This window comes from Ranitomeya variabilis, chromosome 2 (genome assembly GCF_051348905.1).
Source record: "Ranitomeya variabilis isolate aRanVar5 chromosome 2, aRanVar5.hap1, whole genome shotgun sequence".
Taxonomy (NCBI): domain Eukaryota; kingdom Metazoa; phylum Chordata; class Amphibia; order Anura; family Dendrobatidae; genus Ranitomeya; species Ranitomeya variabilis.
Genome location: NC_135233.1, coordinates 370,142,808 through 370,168,283, shown reverse-complemented (window position 1 = coordinate 370,168,283; position 25,476 = coordinate 370,142,808). Strand labels below are relative to the sequence as shown.

Below are 25,476 nucleotides of genomic sequence, written 5' to 3'. Positions count from 1 at the left end.
AAACCCAAAAACTTCTGAAGACTCTTAACAGACGTGGGTTGAGTCCAATCATGAATAGCTCGGACCTTGACTGGGTCCATCTCCACAGCAGAAGGGGAAAAAATAAAACCCAAAAAGGAAACCTTCTGCACTCCAAAGAGACACTTTGAGCCCTTCACAAATAAAGCATTATCGCGCAAAACCTGAAACACCATCCTGACCTGCTTTACATGAGAATCCCAATCATCAGAAAAAACTAAAATGTCATCCAGATAAACAATCACAAATTTATCTAGATACTTCCGGAAGATGTCATGCATAAAGGACTGAAACACTGAAGGGGCATTAGAGAGCCCAAAAGGCATCACCAAGTACTCAAAATGACCTTCGGGCGTATTAAATGCAGTTTTCCATTCATCTCCCTGCTTAATGCGCACAAGGTTGTACGCACCACGAAGATCTATCTTGGTGAACCAACAGGCACCCTTAATCCGAGCAAACAAGTCCGACAATAGTGGCAAAGGATATTGAAATTTAACCGTGATTTTATTCAGAAGCCGATAGTCTATACAAGGTCTCAAAGATCCGTCTTTCTTGGCCACAAAAAAGAATCCCGCACCAAGAGGGGAAGAGGATGGACGAATATGTCCTTTCTCCAAAGACTCCTTTATATAAGAACGCATCGCGGCATGCTCAGGTACCGACAGATTAAATAATCGTCCCTTAGGAAACTTACTACCAGGAATCAAATCTATAGCGCAGTCACAGTCCCTATGAGGAGGAAGAGCACTGGACCTGGACTCACTGAATACATCCTGATAGTCAAACAAATACTCAGGAACTTCTGAAGGAGTGGAGGAAGCAATAGACACCGACGGGGAATCGCAATGAATTCCCTGACAACCCCAACTTGACACAGACATAGCCCTCCAATCTAAAACTGGATTATGGGCCTGTAACCATGGCAGACCCAAAACGACCAAATCATGCATCTTATGCAGAACAAGAAAACGAATCACCTCCCGATGTTCAGGAGTCATGCACATGGTCACTTGTGTCCAATACTGCGTTTTATTCTCCGCCAATGGCGTAGCATCAATTCCTCTAAGAGGAATAGGATTTTCTAAAGGCTCCAGGACAAAACCACAGCGCTTGGCAAACGACAAGTCCATAAGACTCAGGGCAGCACCTGAATCCACAAACGCCATAACAGGGTAGGAAGACAATGAACAAATTAAAGTCACAGACAAAATAAATTTAGGCTGCAAGTTACCAATGGCGACAGGACTAACAAACTTTGTTAGGCGTTTAGAGCATGCTGATATAACATGTGTAGAATCACCACAGTAAAAACACAACCCATTCTGACGTCTATGCTTTTGCCGTTCAATTCTAGTCTGAATTCTATCACATTGCATTAAGTCAGGTGTCTGTTCAGACAACACCGCCAGAGGATTAGCGGATTTGCTCTCCCGCAAACGCCGATCAATCTGAATGGCCAGCGTCATAGAATCATTCAGACTTGTAGGAATGGGGAAGCCCACCATCACATTCTTAATGGTTTCAGAAAGGCCATTTCTGAAATTTGCGGCCAGAGCGCACTCATTCCACTGAGTAAGCACGGACCATTTCCGAAATTTTTGGCAATACACTTCAGCTTCATCCTGGCCCTGAGAGATAGCCAGCAAAGCCTTCTCTGCCTGAATTTCAAGATTGGGCTCCTCATAAAGCAATCCGAGCGCCAGAAAAAACGCATCAATATTTGCCAATGCCGGATCTCCTGGCGCCAATGAGAAAGCCCAATCCTGAGGGTCGCCCCGCAAGAAGGAGATAACAATTTTAACTTGCTGAGCTGAGTCTCCAGACGAACGAGGTCTCAAAGATAGAAACAATTTACAATTATTCCTAAAATTCCTAAATTTAAATCGATCTCCTGAGAACAGCTCAGGAATAGGTATCTTAGGCTCTGACATAGGACTGCTAATAACAAAATCCTGAATGTCCTGCACACGAGCAGCAAGCTGATCCACACTAGTAATCAGAGTCTGAACATTCATGTCTGCAGCAGAGCTTCAAGCCACTCAGAGATAAAGGGGAAGAAGAAAAAAACAAAAAAACAAAACAAAACTCAGAACTTCTTTTCTTTTAATCCCACTTCTGCAATGCATTAACTATTCACTCGGCCTGGCATTCTGTTATGATCCCAATGGTAGAGGATCTCAGGGTTTTCAGCAGAAGTCTGCAAACATAAAAAAACAGCTCATAGGGAGGTGGTAACTGAGCTGACCGCATACCTGATCCTAGCCCACAACTAATAGCAGCCGGGGAACGTACCTACGTTGGTTCTAGACGTCTCGCGCCAGCCGGAGAACTAACTAACCCTTTCAGAGAAAATCAGACCTCACTTGCCTCAAGAGAAAGGTACCCCAAAGTAAAGACAGGCCCCCAACAAATAATAACGGTGAGGTAAGAAGAAAGGACAAACGTAAGCATGAACTAGATTGAGCAAAGAGAGGCCCACTATATAATAGCAGAAATATAGAAAGCGGACTTATGCGGTCAACAAAAAACCCTACAAAAATATCCACGCTGAATATCCAAGAACCCCCGCACCGACTAACGGTGTGGGGGGAGAATATCAGCCCCTTTAGAGCTTCCAGCAAAATCAGGAATCACATTATGAACAAGCTGGACAAAAAACAGAACAATACAAATAAACAAAAATAAGAAAGCAGGACTTAGCTTATCTTGCAAAAACCAGGACCAGTAGACAGGAGCAACCAGACAAGGACTGATTACATTGATGCCAGGCACTGGACTAAGAATCCAGGAAGTTTAAATAGGAACACCCAGGGTCTAACGAACCAGGTGACTACAAACCTGGGGAAAGAATATCCAAGTGCCATACCGCTAGTGACCACAAGAGGGAGCCAAAAAGTATAGTTCACAACATACCCCTTAGCCAACTCTTGAGAGTGCGTAGGATTGTCAAAGAGGATAAAGAGATGGAGGGAGTTATGGATACCCTGGTTAAAAAATTTCTAGACAGAAAATATCCACAGGAAGTGATTAATATTGCAAAGTGTAAGGTCATTAAAAAAGATCGAAAAGACCTTTTGGGAAAAAATGACCAAGGTAAAAAAATATTAACCAGGGTACCCTGTGTGATGACATATTCTGAGGAAAGTGGAACCATAGCGAATATTATCAGGAAGCATTGGGGGATGTTAGGTAACTGTTTACCAGGGATCAAAGAACTAAGGGAGCCCCCACTGTTTTCATATCGTAGGAGTAAGAATATCAAAGATTATGTTGTTAAAGCAGATATTGGTCCCCTAAAAAATCCTAGTCAGACCACAATCACAGGTAAGATCCAAAAAGGTTGCTTTCCAATGCCTGTCTTGCGTAAATTGCTCATACATATTAAAAGGTCCCACATTCAAACATCCAGACACCAATAAGGTGTATACTATTAAACAATTTTTGACATGTAACTCTGACCATGTAATTTACTTACTTGAATGCCCCTGCAAATTGTGGTATGTAGGAGAAACGACCTGTGAGCTGAAAACACGCATAAATAATCACCGGCATTCGATTAGAAAGAAGCGACTAGATCTCCCGGTCTCCAAACATTTTACAGAATTCAAATATACGGAAAAAGATCTCAAATTTAGAATAATAGATAGGGTCCCCATACAGAGAAGAGGAGGGGATAGAATATGCCTTCTAAAGAACTTAGATGGATTTATGAGTTGAATACTTTAAAACCTAAAGGACTCAATGCAGAATTTAAAATCCAGTCGGGTATGTGAAGAAAACCCCCAATGATAGACCCTTGAATTAGATGTATACAGGCTCCTTGCTTTTAAGATTTGTAGCACTATGCATAGGCACTTTGCAGAGTGCGCTGATTTTAATGTTTTGTTTTTGTCTTTTTTGTTGTTTTATAGATATCCTTTGACCAGTGGGTCTTGTGTATTCCCTTACCAGCCGCTTGATGGAGTACCCATATGGAGGAATGAAAAAATATTTTTGTTTTCATTTATATTACTTTTTTATTTTTCTTTGAAAAAGTTCTATTTGGTTTTTTGATCTAAATTATCTGTCACAAATGTCGACCAATGGTAATGGTTCCTTGTCTATAATAAAAAATCTCTGCATAAAAAAGCAGTAACAGCTGTCAGCCTCATATTTAGGTACATGGTAACTTAATATGCTCACTTATTGTTCTTTCTAAAGGGTGATGTCATGGCCTGGAGAGGCTGTGCATCAACTTGGAGAAACATAGATAAATGGAGATAGCCTGAGTAAGGCTTTCATCCGTTGTGTCAGAGTGAAACCCATATCGGTTTAGCCATTTAGTATCTAACTAAGGAATATATATATTCCCACCCTGTGGATATACAGCTTAAATGTACTTACGAGTGTCTGTTATGCACAAATGAAAAGGATGTCTTTGTGTGCGCTGTTATACTATCGGTGTAGTAGCTGTAGAATATAATGCTTTGCCACACTAAAGATGGCGCTGCGGCACTGACACAGCGATAGTGCGCATGCGTCACCAAAATGAAAGTGAATTGGAACTCCCATTGGCTGACACTCTGTGACACAGTAACTAGATTCCCAGACATGCGCAATAGACCTAGATGAACGCCGGTAACGGCGAAAGCAGAGTCCTCCATGTGGTGTTACCGAATTGCGGCAAGGTGAGGGTTACAATATAAGATTAACATAAATGTAATATACTTTATTAGGATTATCTATGGAATAGAGGAGAAAGTGGGAGATTATTATATTTTATAAGCAATAGAGCACATAGCACTTTAAAAAAACACAGAGATTGCACTAAATATACAATATGCATGTTTTTGATATAATGTACAATTATTTGTTTATTTATTTATTAATGGCAATTGTAATATGCAAACTAATTCAAATTGTCCTTATAAAAGCACAACTGTTGGTAACACCCACTGCTTGAAAAAGGCTCAGGGAGCCGAAACGTCGCGCAGTGATGTGGGTCGATTAGAACTTCACCTTTTTTTCACCTGAAAACTCTGGAGTGCTGCCTTCATTTTTTATTATTATATATATATATATATATATATATATATATATATATATATATATAACATTATATAGTGTAAAAGCAGATATACTCATTAAAAAAAGGCCACAACAAGATGCAACTATAAAAAATGTGCAAAAGATAATCAATGTGCATGTGAAACAGAAGTAAAAAATCAACACAGGCAACCGCAGTGATAACACATATAAAGTGCAAAGTGCAATATAACAGAATAATAAACATCTTCAATAGGTGCCGATAATGTCTGCGATATACCATTTAAGACCTGTGAAAACAGTGCTGATAAAGTGCAGTATGCACAATGAAAAAATAGCGATATACTAACACCATATACGAAAGACAATAGTATCTGCGATATACCTTCCAGGGGTCACTAAGTCCCGTCACCGCACACCCCGACACGCGTTTCAGAATCTCTTCCTTCGTCAGGGGGTATCTGAAGAGGAATAACCTCATGACCCAATACTAACATGGGTTTACTAGGGACCGTTCATGTCAGACTAATTTGATCAGCTTCTATGAAGAGGTAAGTTCCAGACTGGACCAAGGGAACCCAGTAGATGTAGTGTATATGGACTTTTCAAAAGCTTTTGATACGGTGCCACACAAAAGGTTGATACATAAAATGAGAATAATGGGGATAGGGGAAAATATGTGTAAGTGGATTGAGAGCTGGCTTAGGGATAGGAAACAAAGGGTGGTTATTAATGGAACACACTCAGACTGGGTAGCGGTTAGCAGTGGGGTACCACAGGGGTCAGTATTGGGCCCTCTTCTTTTTAACATATTAATGACCTTGTAGGGGGCATTCAGAGCAGAATTTCAATATTTGCAGATGATATTAAACTCTGCAGGGTAATCAATACAGAGGAGGACAATTTTATATTACAGGATGATTTATGTAAACTAGAAGCTTGGGCTGATAAATGGCAAATGAGCTTTAATGGGGATAAATGTAAGGTCATGCACTTGGGTAGAAGTAGTAAGATGTATAACTATGTGCTTAATTAAAAAACTCTGGGCAAAACCGTCAATGAAAAAGACGTGGGTGTATGGGTGGATGACAAACTCACATTTAGTGGTCAGTGTCAGGCAGCTGCTACAAAGGCAAATAAAATAATGGGATGCATTAAAAGAAGCATAGATGCTCATGAGGAGAACATAATTTTACCTCTATACAAGTCACTAGTTCGACCACACTTAGAATACTGTGTACAGTTCTGGTCTCCGGTGAATAAGAAAGACATAGCTGAACTGGAGCGGGTGCAGAGAAGAGCAACCAAGGTTATTAGAGGACTGGGGGTCTGCAATACCAAGATAGGTTATTACACTTGGGGCTATCTAGTTTAGAAAAACGAAGACCAAGGGGTGATCTTATTTTAATGTATAAATATATTAGGGGACAGTACAAAGACCTTTCTGATGATCTTTTTAATCATAGACCTGAGACAGGGACAAGGGGGCATCCTCTACGTGTGGAGGAAAGAAGGTTTAAGCATAATACCAGAAGCGGATTCTTTACTGTAAGAGCAGTGAGACTATGGAACTCTCTGCCGTATGATGTTGTAATGAGTGATTCATTAAATTTAAGAGGGGACTGGATACCTTTCTGGAAAAGTATAATGTTACAGGGGATATACACTAGATTCCTTGTTAGGGTGTTGATCCAGGGAACTAGTCTGATTGTCGTATGTGGAGTCGGGAAGGAATTTTTTTCCCCAGTGTGGAGCTTACTCTTTGCCACATGGTTTTTTTTTGCCTTCCTCTGGATCAACATGTTAGGGCATGTTAGGTTAGGCTATGGGTTGAACTAGATGGACTTAAAGTCTTCCTTCAACCTTAATAACTATGTTACTATGTTACTAATCACAGATGAGTGGCTATTCGTCCTTTTATTAATTACAGTAGGCCTCTGGCTGAACTCTCTGGAGTGATAACGTTCCTTTGTTGATTGGCAACAATTGTAGATGTTAATTACGTGTCCCGGCTCAGGACCTTGCTTCTTTCTCCTATGGCAAGCTCCTTCCATTCTAGTAACCGTGATAATCGAGTAAACACCTCAGACATCAACCCAAAGGTCTTTTAAGGTTAGCTTGTGAGCTATGGACTGTCTGAGTATTCAACAAGAGTGGCTTTTAGCTACCACATGTTTTACATGTGTTTACCACATTATCCACTTCACTCAGCCTAAGCCAGGTGTATATCATGTCGGTAGCAAACTCCTGCCTGCTATCCAAACATCTGCAACTATCTCCTAGCTTAGTCCTGTGAATCCTGCTGTTACTGCACTTTCAATTCTGCTACTATAGGTACCTGATATCAGACTCCTCTCTGCTAATACTGGTGCTGTTCCCCCCAGTGTATATGCAAGCAAGTTACTAGTTTAGCAATAACTCATCATATGATTAAACAAATCCCTACTATAAGTTCCTAATTGCATATATCTCTGCTATTAACCATTTGCCTGCTGCAAGTTCCAGATTGTCCACACATCTAGTGTTCCAGTGTGTAACCACATCTCTGTCACAAGTTACTGGATAGCCTATACAGTTAATGCTCCTTGTGTAACCACATCTCTGCAAGCAAGTTACCAGATCTCCTATATATCTACTGTTCATTTTTGTATTCATACCCCTGGCTCTGCTTCTTCTGGCTCTTACTTCTCTGCTTTTCTGGTTTCCATTCTGTAAAATCCGTTGTCCCAATATTTGCTGATCCATGTGCCATCTGGTAAGGCCTGCTCCACATCACCACTGCCTCTAGTCTCTGCTGCTCATACTGACCTATGCCTTCAGAATCCACTTCACCAGGTGAGTTCTTAACACTAGAGATCTTCCCAATTCTAAACGCTCACTGACACCTATCCTAAAATACACTAAAGTACAAAAGTTGAAGGTGACCAATACCCTATTGCAGGTATATTGGTTATTGACTTTATTTTACTTAAAGGAACATTCTTGAAAAAGCAGACCTCTATTATGTGTAGTGCAGGTTCTGCATGGGCGGAGCATTGAAGTGGAGATGGGTCTCTGTTGGTCTACAAAATGTATGTTTGGGTTTTTGTCGCTCTATGGGAAGTGGAGGTTGGTCTTTTTTCTTGGCTGCTGCTCTCTTATCTATCAAAAGGCATTCAAGTATACTTGAGATATGGGATTTCAGTTCAAGGCTGGCAAGAAATTGGATAATGGGAGAAGCAAGGTACAGATCCTGTGGTGCTGGTAGAATGCTGATGAAGCGTAATCAAACACTCACAGAAAATGGATGGTAAGCTGCACAACATAAGAATTGGGATAGTCTTTGGACATATTAGAATGATATGTGCATTAGAGACAGATACTCTTCAACTTAAATTCCATACGTATAGTCATGTGATCATCAAGAAACACCAGTAACACAAATTTATCACAAATAAGATTTAATATTTTATATTTAGTTACCTATACAATACATTTTAGTACTGAGTTTACAAATCAAAATGACATTTCATTAAGCAAGGAAACCTGATTAAGTAAGAGCAGCAGAGGTAAACCCATAGACGTGAGTCAGTCCGATTGGAAGACTTCATATTCACAGATTACAATTGTAGAGTTACTCTGAGCTCTGATCCATAAATGGTAAAAAATGGGGGAAGAAAGTATGAAAGCCAAAAAGGGCTAGCTAATTTTGTAGGAATAAGCCAAGTCATAGGTTGTGACTCATATACCAAGTAACAGAGCCCACCGGTCCAGCTTTGTTGTTATATATGGTGGCATCTGCATCTGCTCATTGAGCCTTGCTTCGAGGCAGTCCATAGTGTTATGTCTGCAGTGCCCATGGTAGAAGAGCCTCATACTGCATTCAGAAGCCACATAAGCCCCATGCCCAGCCCGAGGAAGACTGACATCTTTGCAGAGGTTCCACTGTTACACAGGCTTGTATTACAACATGTATTGTCATACTGAAATCCAAAGGTAGAGTCAGACTGGTTTTTTCCACTTTGGCAATTGGCTGTACAAGCCTGTTTATCGAACAAGTTGAGAGAACCTAGAAAAAAAAAACACTTAGTAGGTCATAGAAATGTCAAGCTCTGGTTCCCCATCAATGTCATAGTGGTGCATGGTGACGTACAACCCAAAACACAGGGCCATAACTTCAAAGTGCATTGTGGGATAGAACGTGGGACACAGTCAACCAACATTCATTAACTTAAACTATATCTGACCTAGATCCCAACATTCAATTTCTTACCGTCTCATATTTCCAAGTGATAGAACCCAAGAGACAGTGCTTCAACATCTCATAATGTCAAAGTGTACTCTGACCTATACACCAAGATTAAGTGTCCCTACAAAGTACAATGATCATGAACATAGAAATAAGTGACCCAACATCTTATAATGTCACGATATCCTATAACCTAGATTCAGTGCCCCAACATCACATGTTGTCAAAGTGTATTCTCTGACCTAGACACCAAGGCTAAGTGTCCCTACAAAGTATAATGTTCATGTTCCCAGAAGTCAGTGCCTCAACATCTCATAATGTCACGATATACTATAGATTAAATTCAGTGCCCCAACATCTCATAATGTCAAAGTGTACTCTGACCTATACATCAGGATTAAGTGTCCATACAAAGTACTATGATCATGTACCCAGGTGTCAGTGCCCCAACATCTCATAATGTCACAATATACTATAGCTTAGATACAGTGCCCCAACATCAAAGTGTACTTTCAAGGGGTTATCTGGGACTATGCTAACTACATGCTTGCTCTGACCAGCAATGATCTCTTCTGGCTCAATGTCGATTCTGTGGCATTCTTTCACCTCACGTCAACAAAACAGTTCTTCCTCTTCTGCTCTGCTCTGTAGACAGGGCATCACTGCTGGCTTTATGCTGGTTGACATTTGGCTCCCTGCAGTTAGGCAGATGGGGTACCGGCTATAAAACAGCAGGATATCAGCAGTGATGCCCTTTCGACAGAGCAGAGCAGAAGAGAAGCAGTTTCCTTGTCAACGTGACTTTGCAAGAAGCCGGCAAATTACTGGTAGGCTTGATGCGTGACCACTTTGAGCTGGGAGAGATTCATGCTAGGCAGAATATGTAGGTAGTTAGGGACTACTTACCAGTAAGTTCTTAGCCACATAGTGATAAAAAAGCAAAGTCCCAGATGACCTCTTTAATATAGAACCAATAGTCAATATCCCAACAACTCATAATTTTGTATACTCCGAGCTAGAGCCCAAGATGTGGTACCCGATAGATACATTGTCCCAACATCTATAATGTCATTGTCTATCCTAAAGCTAGAAACAGAAAAAAGTTTAAAAAAGCCCATAAAAACAGAACACTATAACAAACAATGGCCAAAACCCAGTCCGGAGACAACACATATCATTAATCAACAAGACCCCCCACAAATAGAACCCATTGTAAAACTCTTTATTGAAGTAAATTTGCAAATTTAGAGAAAAGTAAACTATAAATTAAATAAAAAAGCGAGCTTAGCCTTTTTGTGAAACGGCATTTTAATTTTAATAAACCGGTATTTAGAAAAAAAACAAAAAACTATGTGTCACGGAAAGAACAGTGCAAACGCCATCTTGGTTTCACAAGAAAAAAAAGAGGGTAATTAAGCTAATCACTAAAAGTGTCCGGTCACTTAGGACTGAAAGACTCCGGTTTTTAAGGAGCTAAAACAAAAAGAAAAAAAAAGACTTTATGGCTGGCACTTTACATTTTATTAATACTTACCTAGGTACACTTTAGTAAGGGAACAGTTCCCACTGCAGTCTACTTGTGAAGATTGGGTGATGCAGAAAGACAGTGCCTGGAATTTGCAGCTCTTACACGTTAAGGCCGAGGCTGCAGGTAAAGAACAGGTAAACATAGAAAAGTTACAGTGTACAGACTAGGACACAGAATCTAAATTTGCATTCAGCCTTAAGCAAACAAGGTGGATTTCCTTGTCATGAATAGGCAAAGGATTGAATTATTCTTTATTTTTCCTCTTCTGGAGGCCTTAACATAAACAGACAGTAATCTCGGCATTAAGTAACTTCTGCAGCCTGTGTCCTGGGAGTTCACGTCAAGCCCCATGGCCCCAATGCAAGGTTTGTAAGAGGGCACCTATCCTCATTTGTCATTAATAATAATGGCATATTCTTGTGTGGCCGGAGCCTTCAGGACTCAACAGCGACAAATACCTCTACGCCTTTTATAACTATATATCTATATTGGGAGGCACGATAATTTAAGAAGCATGGTTTATAACACCAAATTGCTAAACTGATACACCAGACCATTAGAGTGCTATCAAAGAAGTATGACCACAATATGTGCCTGCTCAAAAGTAGACCATGATCAGGGCTAAAACACCCTTATTATAGATAGCCTCCAGAGATGCATCTCCCATGGTCCTACTGAACCTAGCTTAGATGATCGCCGTAGAATTATATTGTGATCCACGTTTAAACCTCGGGTGTGGTCTCATTATTGATCTCAAACAGAACAATTTTTGAAGTATGTTGCCCCGGGGATACATTTTTCAAGGAGTATATGTATTTTAGTGGAAATAAGCTTCTTTTTCTTGGTAAGATCCATCCGTTTATGACCTAATTTCCTGTAGCTTAAACCATCCACCTTCTTGTTGTTTGTTAGGATATACATTACATGTAAAGTCAAAATATTGGATTTACTATCATATTTTGGCATTCTAGTAGGTAGCAATATCGGAGTTTTGGTGAACCAACTCTTGCAGTATACAATAACCTCTACGTAAACCTTAAAAGGGTGGACAAATCAGATGTGAAGCCTAAAAGAATGAAACTTGACTGAATCCAACCACAAGTGTTTGTGCTCATTTTAAGGTCATGGTTGACTTTCATGAGAATTAGTTACTGTGTCCTATCTGTCAGATCTCTGTTGTTTAACACTAGGGTGTAACCTTGCATTCTATGTATTCTGGCATTAACGTTGGCTACTGCCATCTATAGGCAAGAGTTGATGAAATCGTGTTACCATAGAGGGAAGGATGATTCCCTGGTTTCACTACGCATCACTTTGTTCGATAACAATGTGTAATTTGTTCCCCTTTCTCAGACCCTGCCCCACCTGTTTGGCAGCCTCTGAACATTTTACTACGAGTCCTCCCCAGATCATAATTTCTTTTGTTCAATGTTATCCCTCCCTTTTGACATTTCGTTTGTGCAACCATTAACATTATCTTAAAACAAGATTTGATATGTTGACATATCAAATATTTATCTAATAAGGTCAAGGTAGAAGTAGACGCTAAAAAATTATTTCACTTTTTCGACAAGGTGAAAGGGATGAAATAAGAAGACCTCTAACATCTGAAAAGCCTATATAAGAAGTCATTATATGACTACCTTCTGAAATGGCATTTTATAAATTTCATAGTAATGTAATAACCAAAACCAAGACCAATTTACAGAACAATTTACAAAAAAAATCACAATACTAATTATAGGAAGACATTCTTATCATATCATATCATATCTCATAGCTTTTTCTCAGCCAGTAAATGTTCTTCTCGCCAATCCTCTAACTCATCGTACAAATCTCCATTGAATATTGACCATAAATTCCAAAAGGTCAAACTATTGTGACTGCTTGAGATGACCAACATAAACCAACACATGTCTTGACAATGTTGGCCAACTATTTTTAAGGCCATTTCCAACAAATTTGACCTTCAGCTGCTTATTCATGTCAACGAAAATGGGCATGGAGATGTTGTCCTATACTTCTTAAGAGTCCATTATGAACTTGTCTTTCACAGTCTGATATATTGTTTTGGCTGTAGGTTCAATCATCCATTACCGTAACAGGCTGTCATGCAGGAAGTCGCAGTTAATATTTAAGGCTAGAACTTCAGTCATCGACCTCACCCCACCCTAGAGCATTGAATAATGCTGATGTTAAAGTATGACGAAAAATGGGGAAAGATTCCGGCTCAACCATCCAGGGGTAAAATGGATTCTTTATTCAAACATATTTAAAACATTAAAAGGCGAGGCCTCTCCACATTATACAGGAATATTCTCTCTCCATATGTTAGAATATCAATAAGATCTTCAACATATGGAAAGAAGGGATCATTCAAAGGTATTTAAAGAAAGTTTTAGCTTTACCTTCTACATAGTAATTATTCTAAAAATGTCTCAAAACCATCCTTTTAGTCTAAAAAGAATGGCATATAGTCCATTTTGGACTAAAGAAGTCCATGATGTGTTTCCCGGGTGGAACTACAGAACAATCTCAACTTTATTTAAAATATTATCACCAACATATAATTTATTACCCCAAAACAGTACAAAATAACACAAAATTATTTTGTGGAAACAATTCTTTCTGCTTATTGCACTCACTGACTGCCCTGTGAAGTTGTGTCCCAGTTTCCCTGTTACAATAACTACAGCCCTGTATGACATTCCAATCATGTACGGACATTTCCACTTGTGGAAAAATTTGCTTCACGGAGCTAGCACTGAGTTTTTTGGTGTCACTGAAAAAAAAAGAATCTGGACAGTTTCAATGTTCAGAAAACCAGTCGAAATGTAGAGGTCTACGCCCTGTGTCTCATGTATTTCTAGTTCTCATCTCTAAGTGGCCTGAGGACAAGGTGGGGCATTAGAACTTCAAATTTCTCAATGCCTGCGAGAAACATGTAAATGCCTGAATTTTTTTTTAGCAAAAACTGAAGTCAAACACACCTGGACTTGGACGCCAACAGGTAAACCTAGTATGGGCTGTGAACTTGAGTTTGACTAAAAGCCCCTTCTATGTAATGCGTATCGGCACACCCTTCTTCATGTATTTTAGTTAGAGATTTAACTCATAAGGTACAGATGGGGATACATAATAATCAAGAATGTTCATTATATGCTTCTAGTCAAAAGTTCTGTAAAGTAGACAAAATTCTGAGAAGAACTATCTGACACATGTCATCTCTGTCTGCTAGGTAAGTCCACCCAAAAGAAAAAATACAGGTTATGGAGTATTACATACCCTCAGCCCATTTGATTATAGCCAAATTTTGGGTCGTTATTTTGTTAGTTTTTGAACAATTTCTTAAATGCAAAAAGACCCTATAATAAAAATCATGACACTTACCGATAGCAATCAGCCCAAGAGCAAAACTGATACAGAAGAGTGTCTTCATGGTCCTCACGTTCAGAAAATGTTCTACGAGGAGAAGAAAACAGACTGCAGATTACTTTTAGATCCTGGAAGGATGGGAAGTTTTCAGCAGCTCCAAGAGTTTAGAGAGCAGAAGAGGATGGTGAGAAAATGAGAAGAAATAGTGAGAGAGGCAGAGCTGGGAAGTAGATGCAGGAAACTGATGATTACAAGGTAAATGCTCCAAGCGAAACAGCTTCAGTCCCAAAGTTTAGGAAATTGATGCAGTGTAACGGAGGAGAATAATTATTTTAAAGAAGGTTACAACTATATCCAAAAAGAACGGTAATGAAATAAATAAAGCTCGGTGGAATTACCAACTCGTCACTGTGACTGTCTTCTCCTGTCGTCCCCTTGACTCTGAAGAGCTTTCGGATACATAAAACCCCTTTATACCTCGTCCTGTTAGAAGGAGGAGTTGGATCACGTTACTGGATGACTAGCGGCCACACCTGTTTAGCAGTTTTCGGTACAGAGATAACGAGAGTGAGAACGACATAAACATAGGGTTTTCCAGCTGCTGTGAAACTGCACCATCCAGATTCACCTCCACAACAAACTTTGCAGATTCCGAAACAAGATGTCCACATGCAGGACAACCATATCATTTTAGCATATCTTCTTTTCTTTGGCATTTTTTAAGCATTTGCTATATAAAATGATATCACTTTAGTATTCAATTTATTCAACCAATGTGGTTTGACTTACAGCATTCAAAACAAAAGAAAAAAAAGTACACAGACTAAACTGGCATAAAATGCCTGGCGTAGATCTCCATGATAAGTACAGGACAAGTATAGAAAGCTGAAAAGCTCCCAACACAGCTGGAGCCAGGGAGATGTCTCACAAATTATTAACACCAGGGAAATGTGCACTCACCCTTCAACACTTTCTCTGCACCAGATCACCAGAGATTAACCCTTCTGCTTTAAGAACCATAACCCTTCTTCAATCAAACTTTAATTCAGCCATTAACCCCTTCACTACTTTAGATCATCGAGGATGATGACCTTAACTCTACTACTAGTGTCCTAGACCAGGGGCGGGCAATTCATTTTCCCGAGGTGCCACATGAGAGATGGTGACTGTTGTGGAGTCCGAACCAATAAGCTGAAATTATTGTTGCTCAAAATTAATATTAACATATGAATTATTATAATTATTATTTTATATTAATTGTATAACTTAATATTGAGCACAATTAAGTATGCTGACATCCCACTATATACCATATGAGCTCCAACATAGCCACCATATACTCTGACAAAAGGGTAACAACGTTTTGACATTTTGACTTTCAGGCTCCATATCTCACCGTCCACTTCTGCTTTTAACGTGAAACTACCATCATTTATAGACAATCATCTTGGTTATCTCATACATAAATTTGACTTGCAGCTGTTTAGCATATGATTAGTTATGCAGATTCTTGGCATGTCACTGCATGGTTACTGTTTTGTTCCTAAAAATCTAAATTAACATTTTTATTATTTTGTTAGTATTTTGTAAATCCACCTTTGGCTTTCACTACTGCCTGAATCCTTTTGGGCAGCTCTCGATCAGATTCAAGAACGTCTAGACCGAAATATGATCCCATGTCTCTTCTACACGTTCACAATGTTGGTACATACTGGTCAACTCACTTGGGTATGTACAGTATACAGTTTTTTCTCCAGCTCTACCCACAAGTGTTGGATTGGGTTGAGGTCTGTGGACTGTGGGGGCCAATCCAGTACCTCTACTTCATTGTCATTGAACCATTTCTTCGCCAATCTTGACGTCTGCTTCAGGTCATTGTCCTGCTGGAACACTATATCTTTCTTTTCCTACCCATAGTACTTGAGTGTACGAAGTAACTTGTCAAGTAGGATTTTCGCATATTTCAGCAATGAGAACACCATCAATGCTGGTCAAGTATCCAACGCTGTGGCAGTGAAAAAAAAAGCATAACATCAGGGTTCCTTCCCCAAACTTAACAGTTTCTTCAATTTCTTGAACCATTAGCCCCTTTTCACTTGTTTCTTCCAGACTCATTTGCACCCACCAATGCCTAGTATACCTTTGTCTCATCGATCCAAATCGCCTATTTCCAATATTCTACTGTCCACTTTTTGTACTTTTTTGCAAACTCGAGCTGATGTTTCTTATGATGATATTGAAGTTGAATCTTCTTCACCTTGCTTACATGGACCTCTGTGATCTCACTAGTACGAAGCATATGAGCCACCTTCACTGCTGTGTTTGTCACGCCAGAACTGATAGACCTTGTGATGAGCCGACTTGTTGACTCCAATATTTTGCCTGGACGTCCACCTCTTGGTTTTTGAATGGATGGACGGACTTCATTTCATATTCTTACAACTGTCATGGTGCTCACATGATGCAATTTCACAATTTTCTTTGCCAAGAGACAGCTATCAATGATCTGGATGATGCTATTTCGCCTTTCTTGGGAAATCTTCTTAATGGCTGCTCCTTGAAGCGAACCAGTGACCTTTCACATAGGTCTGAGGGGACAGTATGATGAGCAGGGGGAATGTGTGAGGAGATAGTATGGGGAGGGAGTATGGAATGTGTGAGTAAATGGTATGAGGAGCTGGGGGAGTAATTTGTGTTGGAACAGTATGGAGGGGGGAAGTGTGAGGAGACTGTATGATGAGGGAACAGCAAGGAGAGGACAGTATGCTGAGGGAGTGTGATGGGGCACAGCATAGAGATTTGGGAGCATAGGGGGAGACAGTGTGAGTGAACAGTGTGATGAGGGGCCCAGTATGGAAAGGAGAGGACATTATGGAGGGCTTGTGCCATATATTGACAGCGTGTAGGTCATATTTTGTGCAGGGAGCACAGCGATTATCTCTTCAAGGGCACAGAGTACAGTGGATATTTTTATTCAGAAGCATTATAATTACATTCCTATTTTTAAGGACATGTCGGCATGTACTGAAGAAGAGCCTAGAAGATGGAAGTCTGCAGAGACGAGATGTGGCTGTGAAAATTCATCATTGCATCTGGACAAGATGAAGAAGAAATGAAAGAGATGTCTCAAGTCAGAGAAGATAACATCTTTAAGGAATCTGGATTAAAAAGTTTATTTGTGATAGTGATTAGTTCTCATCAGTGCTGTGGCTCCTGTATGGTCCACAGTCTGATGATGACTGATAACAACATCTCCTTACCATTGTTAAGAACATATCAGCAGTTGTATGTTCATGTGAGACAAATGTATATGGGACTGACCTGACATTGCAATTGATGTGCCATGCACTGATGATGGTTCTGGTGCTGAATTTATGTGCAAATGGTGGTACTGTTGATGTAGCCATGTACTGATGGAGGTTCTGCTGATGTATTGATGTACTGATGGAGATTCTAGTGATGTATTTCTGTACTGATAGAGATTCTAGTGATGTATATCTGTACTGATAGAGATTCTAGTTCTGTATTTCTGTACTGATGGTGGCTTTGGTAATGTATTTCTGTACTGCTGGTGGTTCTGTTGATGTAGTTCTGTACTGATAAGGGGTGTAATGAAATGTTTTTGTACTAATGGGGTTTCTAGTGAAGTATTCCTGTACTGCTGATGACTCTAGCGATGTATTTCTGTGCTGCTGGTGTTCTGGTGATGTATTTCTGCACTGTTGATGGGTTGTGATGCGGTGTTTCTGTGCTACTGGTGATTCTGGTGATGTATTCTTGTGCTATTATTGGTTTTGATCCTGTACGCATGTAGAACTTGATTACGTGATACATGGCTATGTTAAAGAAGTGCTGTGCTGTCTGACAAGTTAAGGGTTGCTGCGTTGTTATTTATGTTAGGAGCATTAAAGGTGTTGTTCAAGTTTGTGATGAAACTTCTGAATTCTCACAGCGATACTCTGGTGCTGGTGGTGAAAGAGGGACGTCATGAAACCACAAGTTTGTTATTTTTATACATAAAAAACTGTAGTATGCCAAATCCTAACAGCATGCAATATACTCACTGTCAGGATTCGGTTCTGCTTGCTGGTGCCAACAGTGATCACATGACCACTCATATGTGATTTTCATACTTACAGTCATGTGACAACTAGCTTCTCTACCTGCTTCTCTCAATGAAGAAAGAACTGTAGTTTTTCACTGAACATTAAGAGAATGGGGAAGAGCAATTAGTCAAAACGTGACCGTAAGTAAGCAAACTGCATATAAATGGTTATATTACGGCTACTCAGACTACTTGAGTGGGGAGGTGCACCAAACTGAATTCTTGCCCTGCGAGCTGGAAAACCAAAATCCACCTCTGACACACACTCACCTCGATCCAGTTTTCCCAGACGCTCTGCTCCGGTGCACTGATTCTCGGCACAACAGACACGATGTAGTAACGATGTAGTAACTGCTGTCTCAATCACATATGTTGATTGGTGGAAGATAGAGCCAGTGGCTCCGTCCTCTACCAATGTGATCACCGCTATCTGAGGATGCGGTGGAGGGCATAGTGCGGCCCATAGGCCACTGTTTTCAGCCCTTCAGCTGTCTCTGAATGCTGGTATTTACACCTTGACACCTGGGAAATGGACATTAAGCCTTCCATTATGGTAAGCCACCAGGGAAGCAAGGATTAACCCTTCCAGAGCATTGAATCCCAGGGTATAGACTTACCGCATGTGCAGCTGCACTGGGGCACAGTCATATTGAACTTTAGCGGTGAGCCACAGACTACTGCTAAAATATGGGTAAAGACCTAAACGGTATTCTTTTTATTCACAGACATACTGCTATATAGGAATGTAGTTCTGTATATGTATACCCATATATTAGGGGTAAAATAAAAGGCAAATCATTTTTTTTTCATAGAAAATTACTAAAAAATAATGAAGAACATCTACAATAATCACATTGTTTGATAAACTTTTAAAAATTAACATAAAAAATGAATAAATAGCTAGTAGCCACCTGCTGACAAATGCTCATTCCCATATGTGAAAAAAAGGCTCAGATTACCCCTTTCATGACTCCATACACACTAGACTAAGGTCATCCAAAACTCCTGACAGATGATGTTGGGGAAAATAAGGATCAGGCTGTTTTATCACTCAACTCTTTGGTTCTTCAGGAGACAAGCGGGGAAGTAGTAGGGAAATCCAGATGCCCTGTCACGGGCACCCTGTATGGTGGCAAATGTTCAACCCCACAAGGTTGAACAGAGGGGGAGGATATGTGAGGCAGTGAGTTGAATTATATGCATGAATTATATGCAAGGGTCGGTATTTGTCCTCCAGGATGCGCATAGAAACGTATTGAGGCTGCTGGAGTGCAGTGCAGTCACAGGCATAGCTATGGTTGCAGTGCAGAATAAAAGTAAGTGTGGATCTGGTCAAGATATTTGGCCAAGGCAATTTTTAGGAAAGCCCATTAAGTGTCTTTATTTTTGTAGTGAACTACAGGATGGTAGTTATGCAGTTCACTCCCTCCAGCCGGGTCTTACAAGTGGCCCATGGTCACAGATTCCCATTTAAAACCCTGCAGCAAAGGTTTTTGTTTGTTAGTGTGGGTTTGCAAGCTGCAGAGCAGGTGGCTCTGCAACATCCAGCTTATATGTGCAGCTAACACAGAGCCAAGGGAAGCGAACACCACCCCTCAGCGTGACACTGTGGTGCAGTCATCCACAGCAATTGGTCTCGACATGGACTGTCTTGAAGCCCCAGCTGTGATCTGGAGGGTACTGTTTTGCCTTTACATCTTCTTTGAATTTTACTGGGTCACTGCCTCATTACTGCACGGTGTGAACACCGCTGCACTACAATATATATATATATATATATATATATATATATATATGTATATATATATATATATATATATATTGTAGTGCATCGGTGTATATATATATACTAGCTATTGAACCCGTTCTACGCCCGGGTGGCGAGCATTTATATTGGTATATGGTCTCCATCCTGGTATGTGCTACTCCATCCTGCATCCCCATCCTGTCATGTGCTCCCATCCTGCGCCCCCATCAGTGCGGGCGGCTGTGCTGAGTGCGGGCAGCTGTGCTGAGTGCGGGCGGCTGTATGTGGCTGTGCTGTGCGTTGGCGGCTGGGCGTGGCTGTGCTGGGTGCGGGCGGCTGGGCGTGGCTGTGCTGGGTGCAGGTGGCTGTGCTGGGTGCGGGCGGCTGTGCGTGGCGGTACTGAGTGCGGGCGGCTGTGCGTGGCTGTGCTGGGTGCGGGCGGCTGTGCGTGGCTGTGCTGGGTGCGGTGGCTGTGCTGGGTGCGGTGGCTGTGCTGGGTGCGGTGGCTGTGCTGGGTGCGGTGGCTGTGCTGGGTGCGGTGGCTGTGCTGGGTGCGGTGGCTGTGCTGCTCCATCCTGCGCCCCCATCCTGTCATGTGCTGCTCCACCCTATCATGTGCTGCTCCATCCTGCACCCCATCAGTGCGGGCGGCTGTGCTAAGTGCGGGCGGCTGTATGTGGCTGTGCTATGCGTGGGCGGCTGTGCGTGGCGGTGCTGAGTGCGGGCAGCTGTGAGTGGCGGTGCTGAGTGCAGGCGGCTGTGCGTGGCTGTGGGCGGCTGTGCGTGGCTGTGCTGAGTGCAGGCGGCTGTGCTGGGTGCGGGCAGCTGTGCTGGGTGCGGGCGGCTGTGCGTGGCTGTGCTGGGTGCGGCGGCTGTGCGTGGCGGTGCTGGGTGCGGGCGGCTGTGCGTGGCTATGCTGGGTGCGGCGGCTGTATGTGGCTGTGCTGTGCATGGGCGGCTGTGCGTGGCGGTGCTGAGTGCGGGCGGCTGTGCGTGGCGGTGCTGAGTGCGGGCGGCTGTGCTGGGTGCGGGCGGCTGTGCGTGGCTGTGCTGGGTGGGCGTGGCTGTGCTGGGTGCGGCGGCTGTGCTGTGTGCGGCGGCTGTGCTGGGTGCGGCGGCTCAGGCTGTGCTGGGTGCGGGCGGCTGTGCTGGGTGTGGCCGGCTGTGCGTGGCTGTGCTGGGTGTGGGCGGCTGTGCGTGGCTGTGCTGGGTGCGGCGGCTGTTTGTGGCGGTGCTGGGTGCGGCGGCTGTGCGTGGCGGTGCTGGGTGCGGCGGCTGTGCGTGGCTATGCTGGGTGCGGCGGCTGTGCGTGGCTATGCTGTGCGTGGGCGGCTGTGCGTGGCGGTGCTGAGTGCGGGCGGCTGTGCGTGGCGGTGCTGAGTGCGGGCGGCTGTGCGTGGCGGTGCTGAGTGCGGGCGGCTGTGCGTGGCGGTGCTGAGTGCGGGCGGCTGTGCGTGGCGGTGCTGAGTGCAGGCGGCTGTGCGTGGCTATGCTGAGTGCAGGCGGCTGTGCGTGGCTGTGCTGAGTGCAGGCGGCTGTGCGTGGCCGTGCTGGGTGGGCGTGGCTGTGCTGGGTGCGGTGGCTGTGCTGGGTGCGGCAGCTGTGCGTGGCTGTGCTGGGTGCGGTGGCTCAGGCTGTGCTGGGTGCGGGCGGCTGTGCTGGGTGCGGTGGCTGTGCTGGGTGCGGTGGCTGTGCTGCTCCATCCTGCGCCCCCATCCTGTCATGTGCTGCTCCACCCTATCATGTGCTGCTCCATCCTGCGCCCCCATCAGTGCGGGCGGCTGTGCTAAGTGCAGGCGGCTGTGCTGAGTGCGGGCGGCTGTATGTGGCTGTGCTGTGCGTGGGTGGCTTTGCGTGGCGGAGCTGAGCGCGGGCAGCTGTGCGTGGCGGTGCTGAGTGCAGGCGGCTGTGCGTGGCTGTGCTGGGTGCGGTGGCTCAGGCCGTGCTGGGTGCGGTGGCTCAGGCCGTGCTGGGTGCGGTGGCTCAGGCGGTGCTGGCTGCGGTGGCTCAGGCGGTGCTGGCTGCGGTGGCTCAGGCCGTGCTGGCTGCGGTGGCTCAGGCCGTGCTGGGTGCGGTGGCTCAGGCCGTGCTGGGTGCGGTGGCTCAGGCCGTGCTGGGTGCGGTGGCTCAGGCCGTGCTGGCTGCGGTGGCTCAGGCGGTGCTGGCTGCGGTGGCTCAGGCGGTGCTGGCTGCGGTGGCTCAGGCGGTGCTGGCTGCGGTGGCTCAGGCGGTGCTGGGTGCGGTGGCTCAGGCGGTGCTGGGTGCGGTGGCTCAGGCGGTGCTGGCTGCGGTGGCTCAGGCCGTGCTGGGTGCGGTGGCTCAGGCCGTGCTGGGTGCGGTGGCTCAGGCCGTGCTGGGTGCGGTGGCTCAGGCGGTGCTGGCTGCGGTGGCTCAGGCGGTGCTGGCTGCGGTGGCTCAGGCGGTGCTGGCTGCGGTGGCTCAGGCCGTGCTGGGTGCGGTGGCTCAGGCCGTGCTGGGTGCGGTGGCTCAGGCCGTGCTGGGTGCGGTGGCTCAGGCTGTGCGCGGCGGTGCTGGGGGCCTGAGCAGGCGGGGACACCGGCGCGCTGTGGGGGTCAGGTGCCGGAGTCGCCGCTAGCTCAGGCCCCCGGCACTTGCTATAGTTACCTGGCCCTGATCCAGCGCTGCGCGCCGGTCTGTCTTCCGGGTCCTCTGCCTGTGACTGTTCAGTCAGAGGGCGGCGCGCATTAAGCGCGTCATCGCGCCCTCTGAACTGTGAACGTCACAGGCAGAGGATGTGGACCGGAGGACGGAGGGGCAGCGCGCAACGGAGGAACGGGACAGGTAAATATATCATACTTACCCTCCTGGCGGTCCCTGCTTCTCCGTTGGAGATCGCGGTGAGCGTTCAGTGTTTACGCATACCGCGATCTCCTGGGAGCGTCGCTCTGTGGGGCCTAGACTGCGCCGGCGCGTGCGCTTGCGCAGTCTATAGAGGCTTCGGACAGAGTGACGCTCCCAGCGTTATATTATAGATATATATATATATATATATATATATATACATATACACACGTATGTTCGAATATATATACATATAACTAGGCAGACACATTCATACTTACAGCACAAACAGGAGTATACATACATAGACATGCACACATGAGTACATCCAGGGCCGGTTTTAGACAAAGTGGGGCCCCAAATGCTCACATATTAAGCCATCACACAAAAAAGTTTCAGTTGTATTGACATGCTCTGAGTTCAGGCCGCTAAACAAGTGGGATTGAAAATATTGAATTCATTTGATGCTTGTTCCCGAATTTCTTTTCACCGGCTGAGGAAGAATGATGGGGACAGATAGTCCTCAATACAGTATAATGCAGGTCCCACATAGTACCTATAGTATAATGCACTCCCCATGGTTCTTGATAGAGTACAATGCAGCCCTCCTCAGAGTATAATGCAACCCCACACACACAGTATAATACAGCCCCCTCAAAGTATAATGCAGCCCTATCAGAGTATAATGCAGCTGCCCTCAGAGTATAATGCAGTCTTCCCTCAGAGTATAATACAGCCCCTTCAGACTATAACATAGCCCACCCTCGGAGTATAATGCAGCCCCCCTCAGAGTATAATGCAGCCCCTAAAAGTATAATGCAGCCCTCCTTCACAGTATACTGCAGACACACACACAGAGTATAATGTAGCCTCCTCATAGAGTATAATGCAGCCCTTCCCACACACGGAGTATAATGCAGCCCCCCAGATATACAGTATAGTGCAGCTGCACCACGCACACACACACACACACAGTATAGTGCAGCTCCCCCGCACACATACACGCAGTGTAGAGCAACCCCCGCACACAGAATAGTGCAGCAGCCCCCCCTACACACACACAGTATAATGCAGCCCCCCCCACTCACTGTATGATGCAGCCCACACACACACATAGTATAATGCAGAGACACACACAGTGTAGTGAAGCACACACAGTACACACATAAAGAGACACACACACAATTCCCCCCTTTCCTTGTTCCCCGCGCTGCTGCAGGCTCAGTTCCTGTCTCAGCAGCTCCGCTCCTGGCATAGCATGGTGCAAGATGATGTGACATCATAAGCCATAGTCATAAGCAGAGCAAGAGCGATGTGAGAGGAAGGGTCAGCTGACACACTCTCCTCCATCAGTGCTTTCATCTGTATCAGCATCTATGATGCCGATAAGTTGAATGCGCAATGGGGGGTGGCGCAGGGTCCCTCTTACGGGCCCCATAACTGCCATGTGGTGTGCCGCTATTAGCGGCACTCCACTGGCTGGGGGCCCCTGGAGGAGTGGAGGCCCTAGGCAGCTACCTGGTCTGCCTGCTCCTAATGCCGCCCCTGAGTACATCACATATTTATATATATTCTTTTTTTAATAAATTTGCAAAAATGTCTACATTTCTGTTTTTCTCTGTCAAGATGGGGTTCAGAGTGTACATTAATGTGAAAAAAATGAACTTTTTTGAATTTACCAAATGGCTGCAATGAAATAAAGAGTGAAAAATGCAAAGGGGTCTGACTAGTTCTAGTTTCCATACCCACTGTGTGTGTGTGTGTGTATATATATATATATATAGGCTTGAGAAAGGCTCAGATGGAGCTGAAACGTCGCCCGGCTATGTGGGTCGATTAAACCAACCACATGTTTTCACCTTACTATGGAGTGCTGCCTCTTTTTTGAATCTCTCTCTCTCTCTCTCTCTCTCTCTCTCTCTCTCTCTCTATATATATATATATACAGTTAGGTCCATATATATTTGGACAGAGACAACATTTTTCTAATTTTGGTTATAGACATTACCACAATGAATTTTAAACAAAACAATTCAGATGCAGTTGAAGTTCAGACTTTCAGCTTTCATTTGAGGGTATCCACATTAAAATTGGATGAAGGGTTTAGGGGATTCGGGGACCCTATCATACTCACCCGGTGTCCCTGGGTCCTCCTGCGTCTCCTCTTGCCTCTTCCTCGGGAAAGAAAATGGCGGGCGCATGCGCAGTGCGCCCGCCATCTGCTGCCATCTGCCGGCCGGCAGGAGAGACGAGTTGGGGCTAAAATTAGGGTTAGGGTTAGGGCTAGGGTTAGGGCTAGGGTTAGGGTTAGGGCTAGGGTTAGGGCTAGGGTTGGGGCTAAATTTAGGGTTAGGGTTAGGGTTAGGCTACTTTCACACTAGCGTTTTTTGGCTTCCGTCGCAAGGCGTCGTTGGAGAAAAAACACATCCTGCAAAAGTGCTTGCAGGATGCGTTTTTTCTCCATTGACTTGCATTAGCGACACATTGCGACGGATTGCCACACGTCGCATCTGTCGTGCGACGGATGCGTCATGCTTTGGCAGACCGTCGACACAAGAAAACGCTACATGTAACTTTTTTTGTGCGACGTGTCCACTATTTCCGACCGCGCATGGGCGGCCGGAACTCCGCCCCCGCCTCCCCGC

At 44.1% G+C, this 25,476-nt stretch overlaps 1 protein-coding gene across 1 annotated transcript; it reads right to left on the bottom strand.

The window, feature by feature from the left end:
* Nucleotides 1-8,469: 8,469 nt before the first annotated feature.
* Nucleotides 8,470-14,680, bottom strand: LOC143806021 (uncharacterized). The gene is made up of 4 exons (XM_077285918.1): nucleotides 14,576-14,680; nucleotides 14,193-14,264; nucleotides 10,809-10,919; nucleotides 8,470-9,094 (listed from the first exon to the last, which is right to left on the bottom strand). Exons 2-4 carry the CDS (start codon nucleotides 14,239-14,241, stop codon nucleotides 8,898-8,900), a joined length of 357 nt encoding a protein of 118 aa, XP_077142033.1. The 5' UTR covers nucleotides 14,242-14,264; nucleotides 14,576-14,680; the 3' UTR covers nucleotides 8,470-8,897.
* Between the last annotated feature and the right edge of the window lie 10,796 nt (nucleotides 14,681-25,476).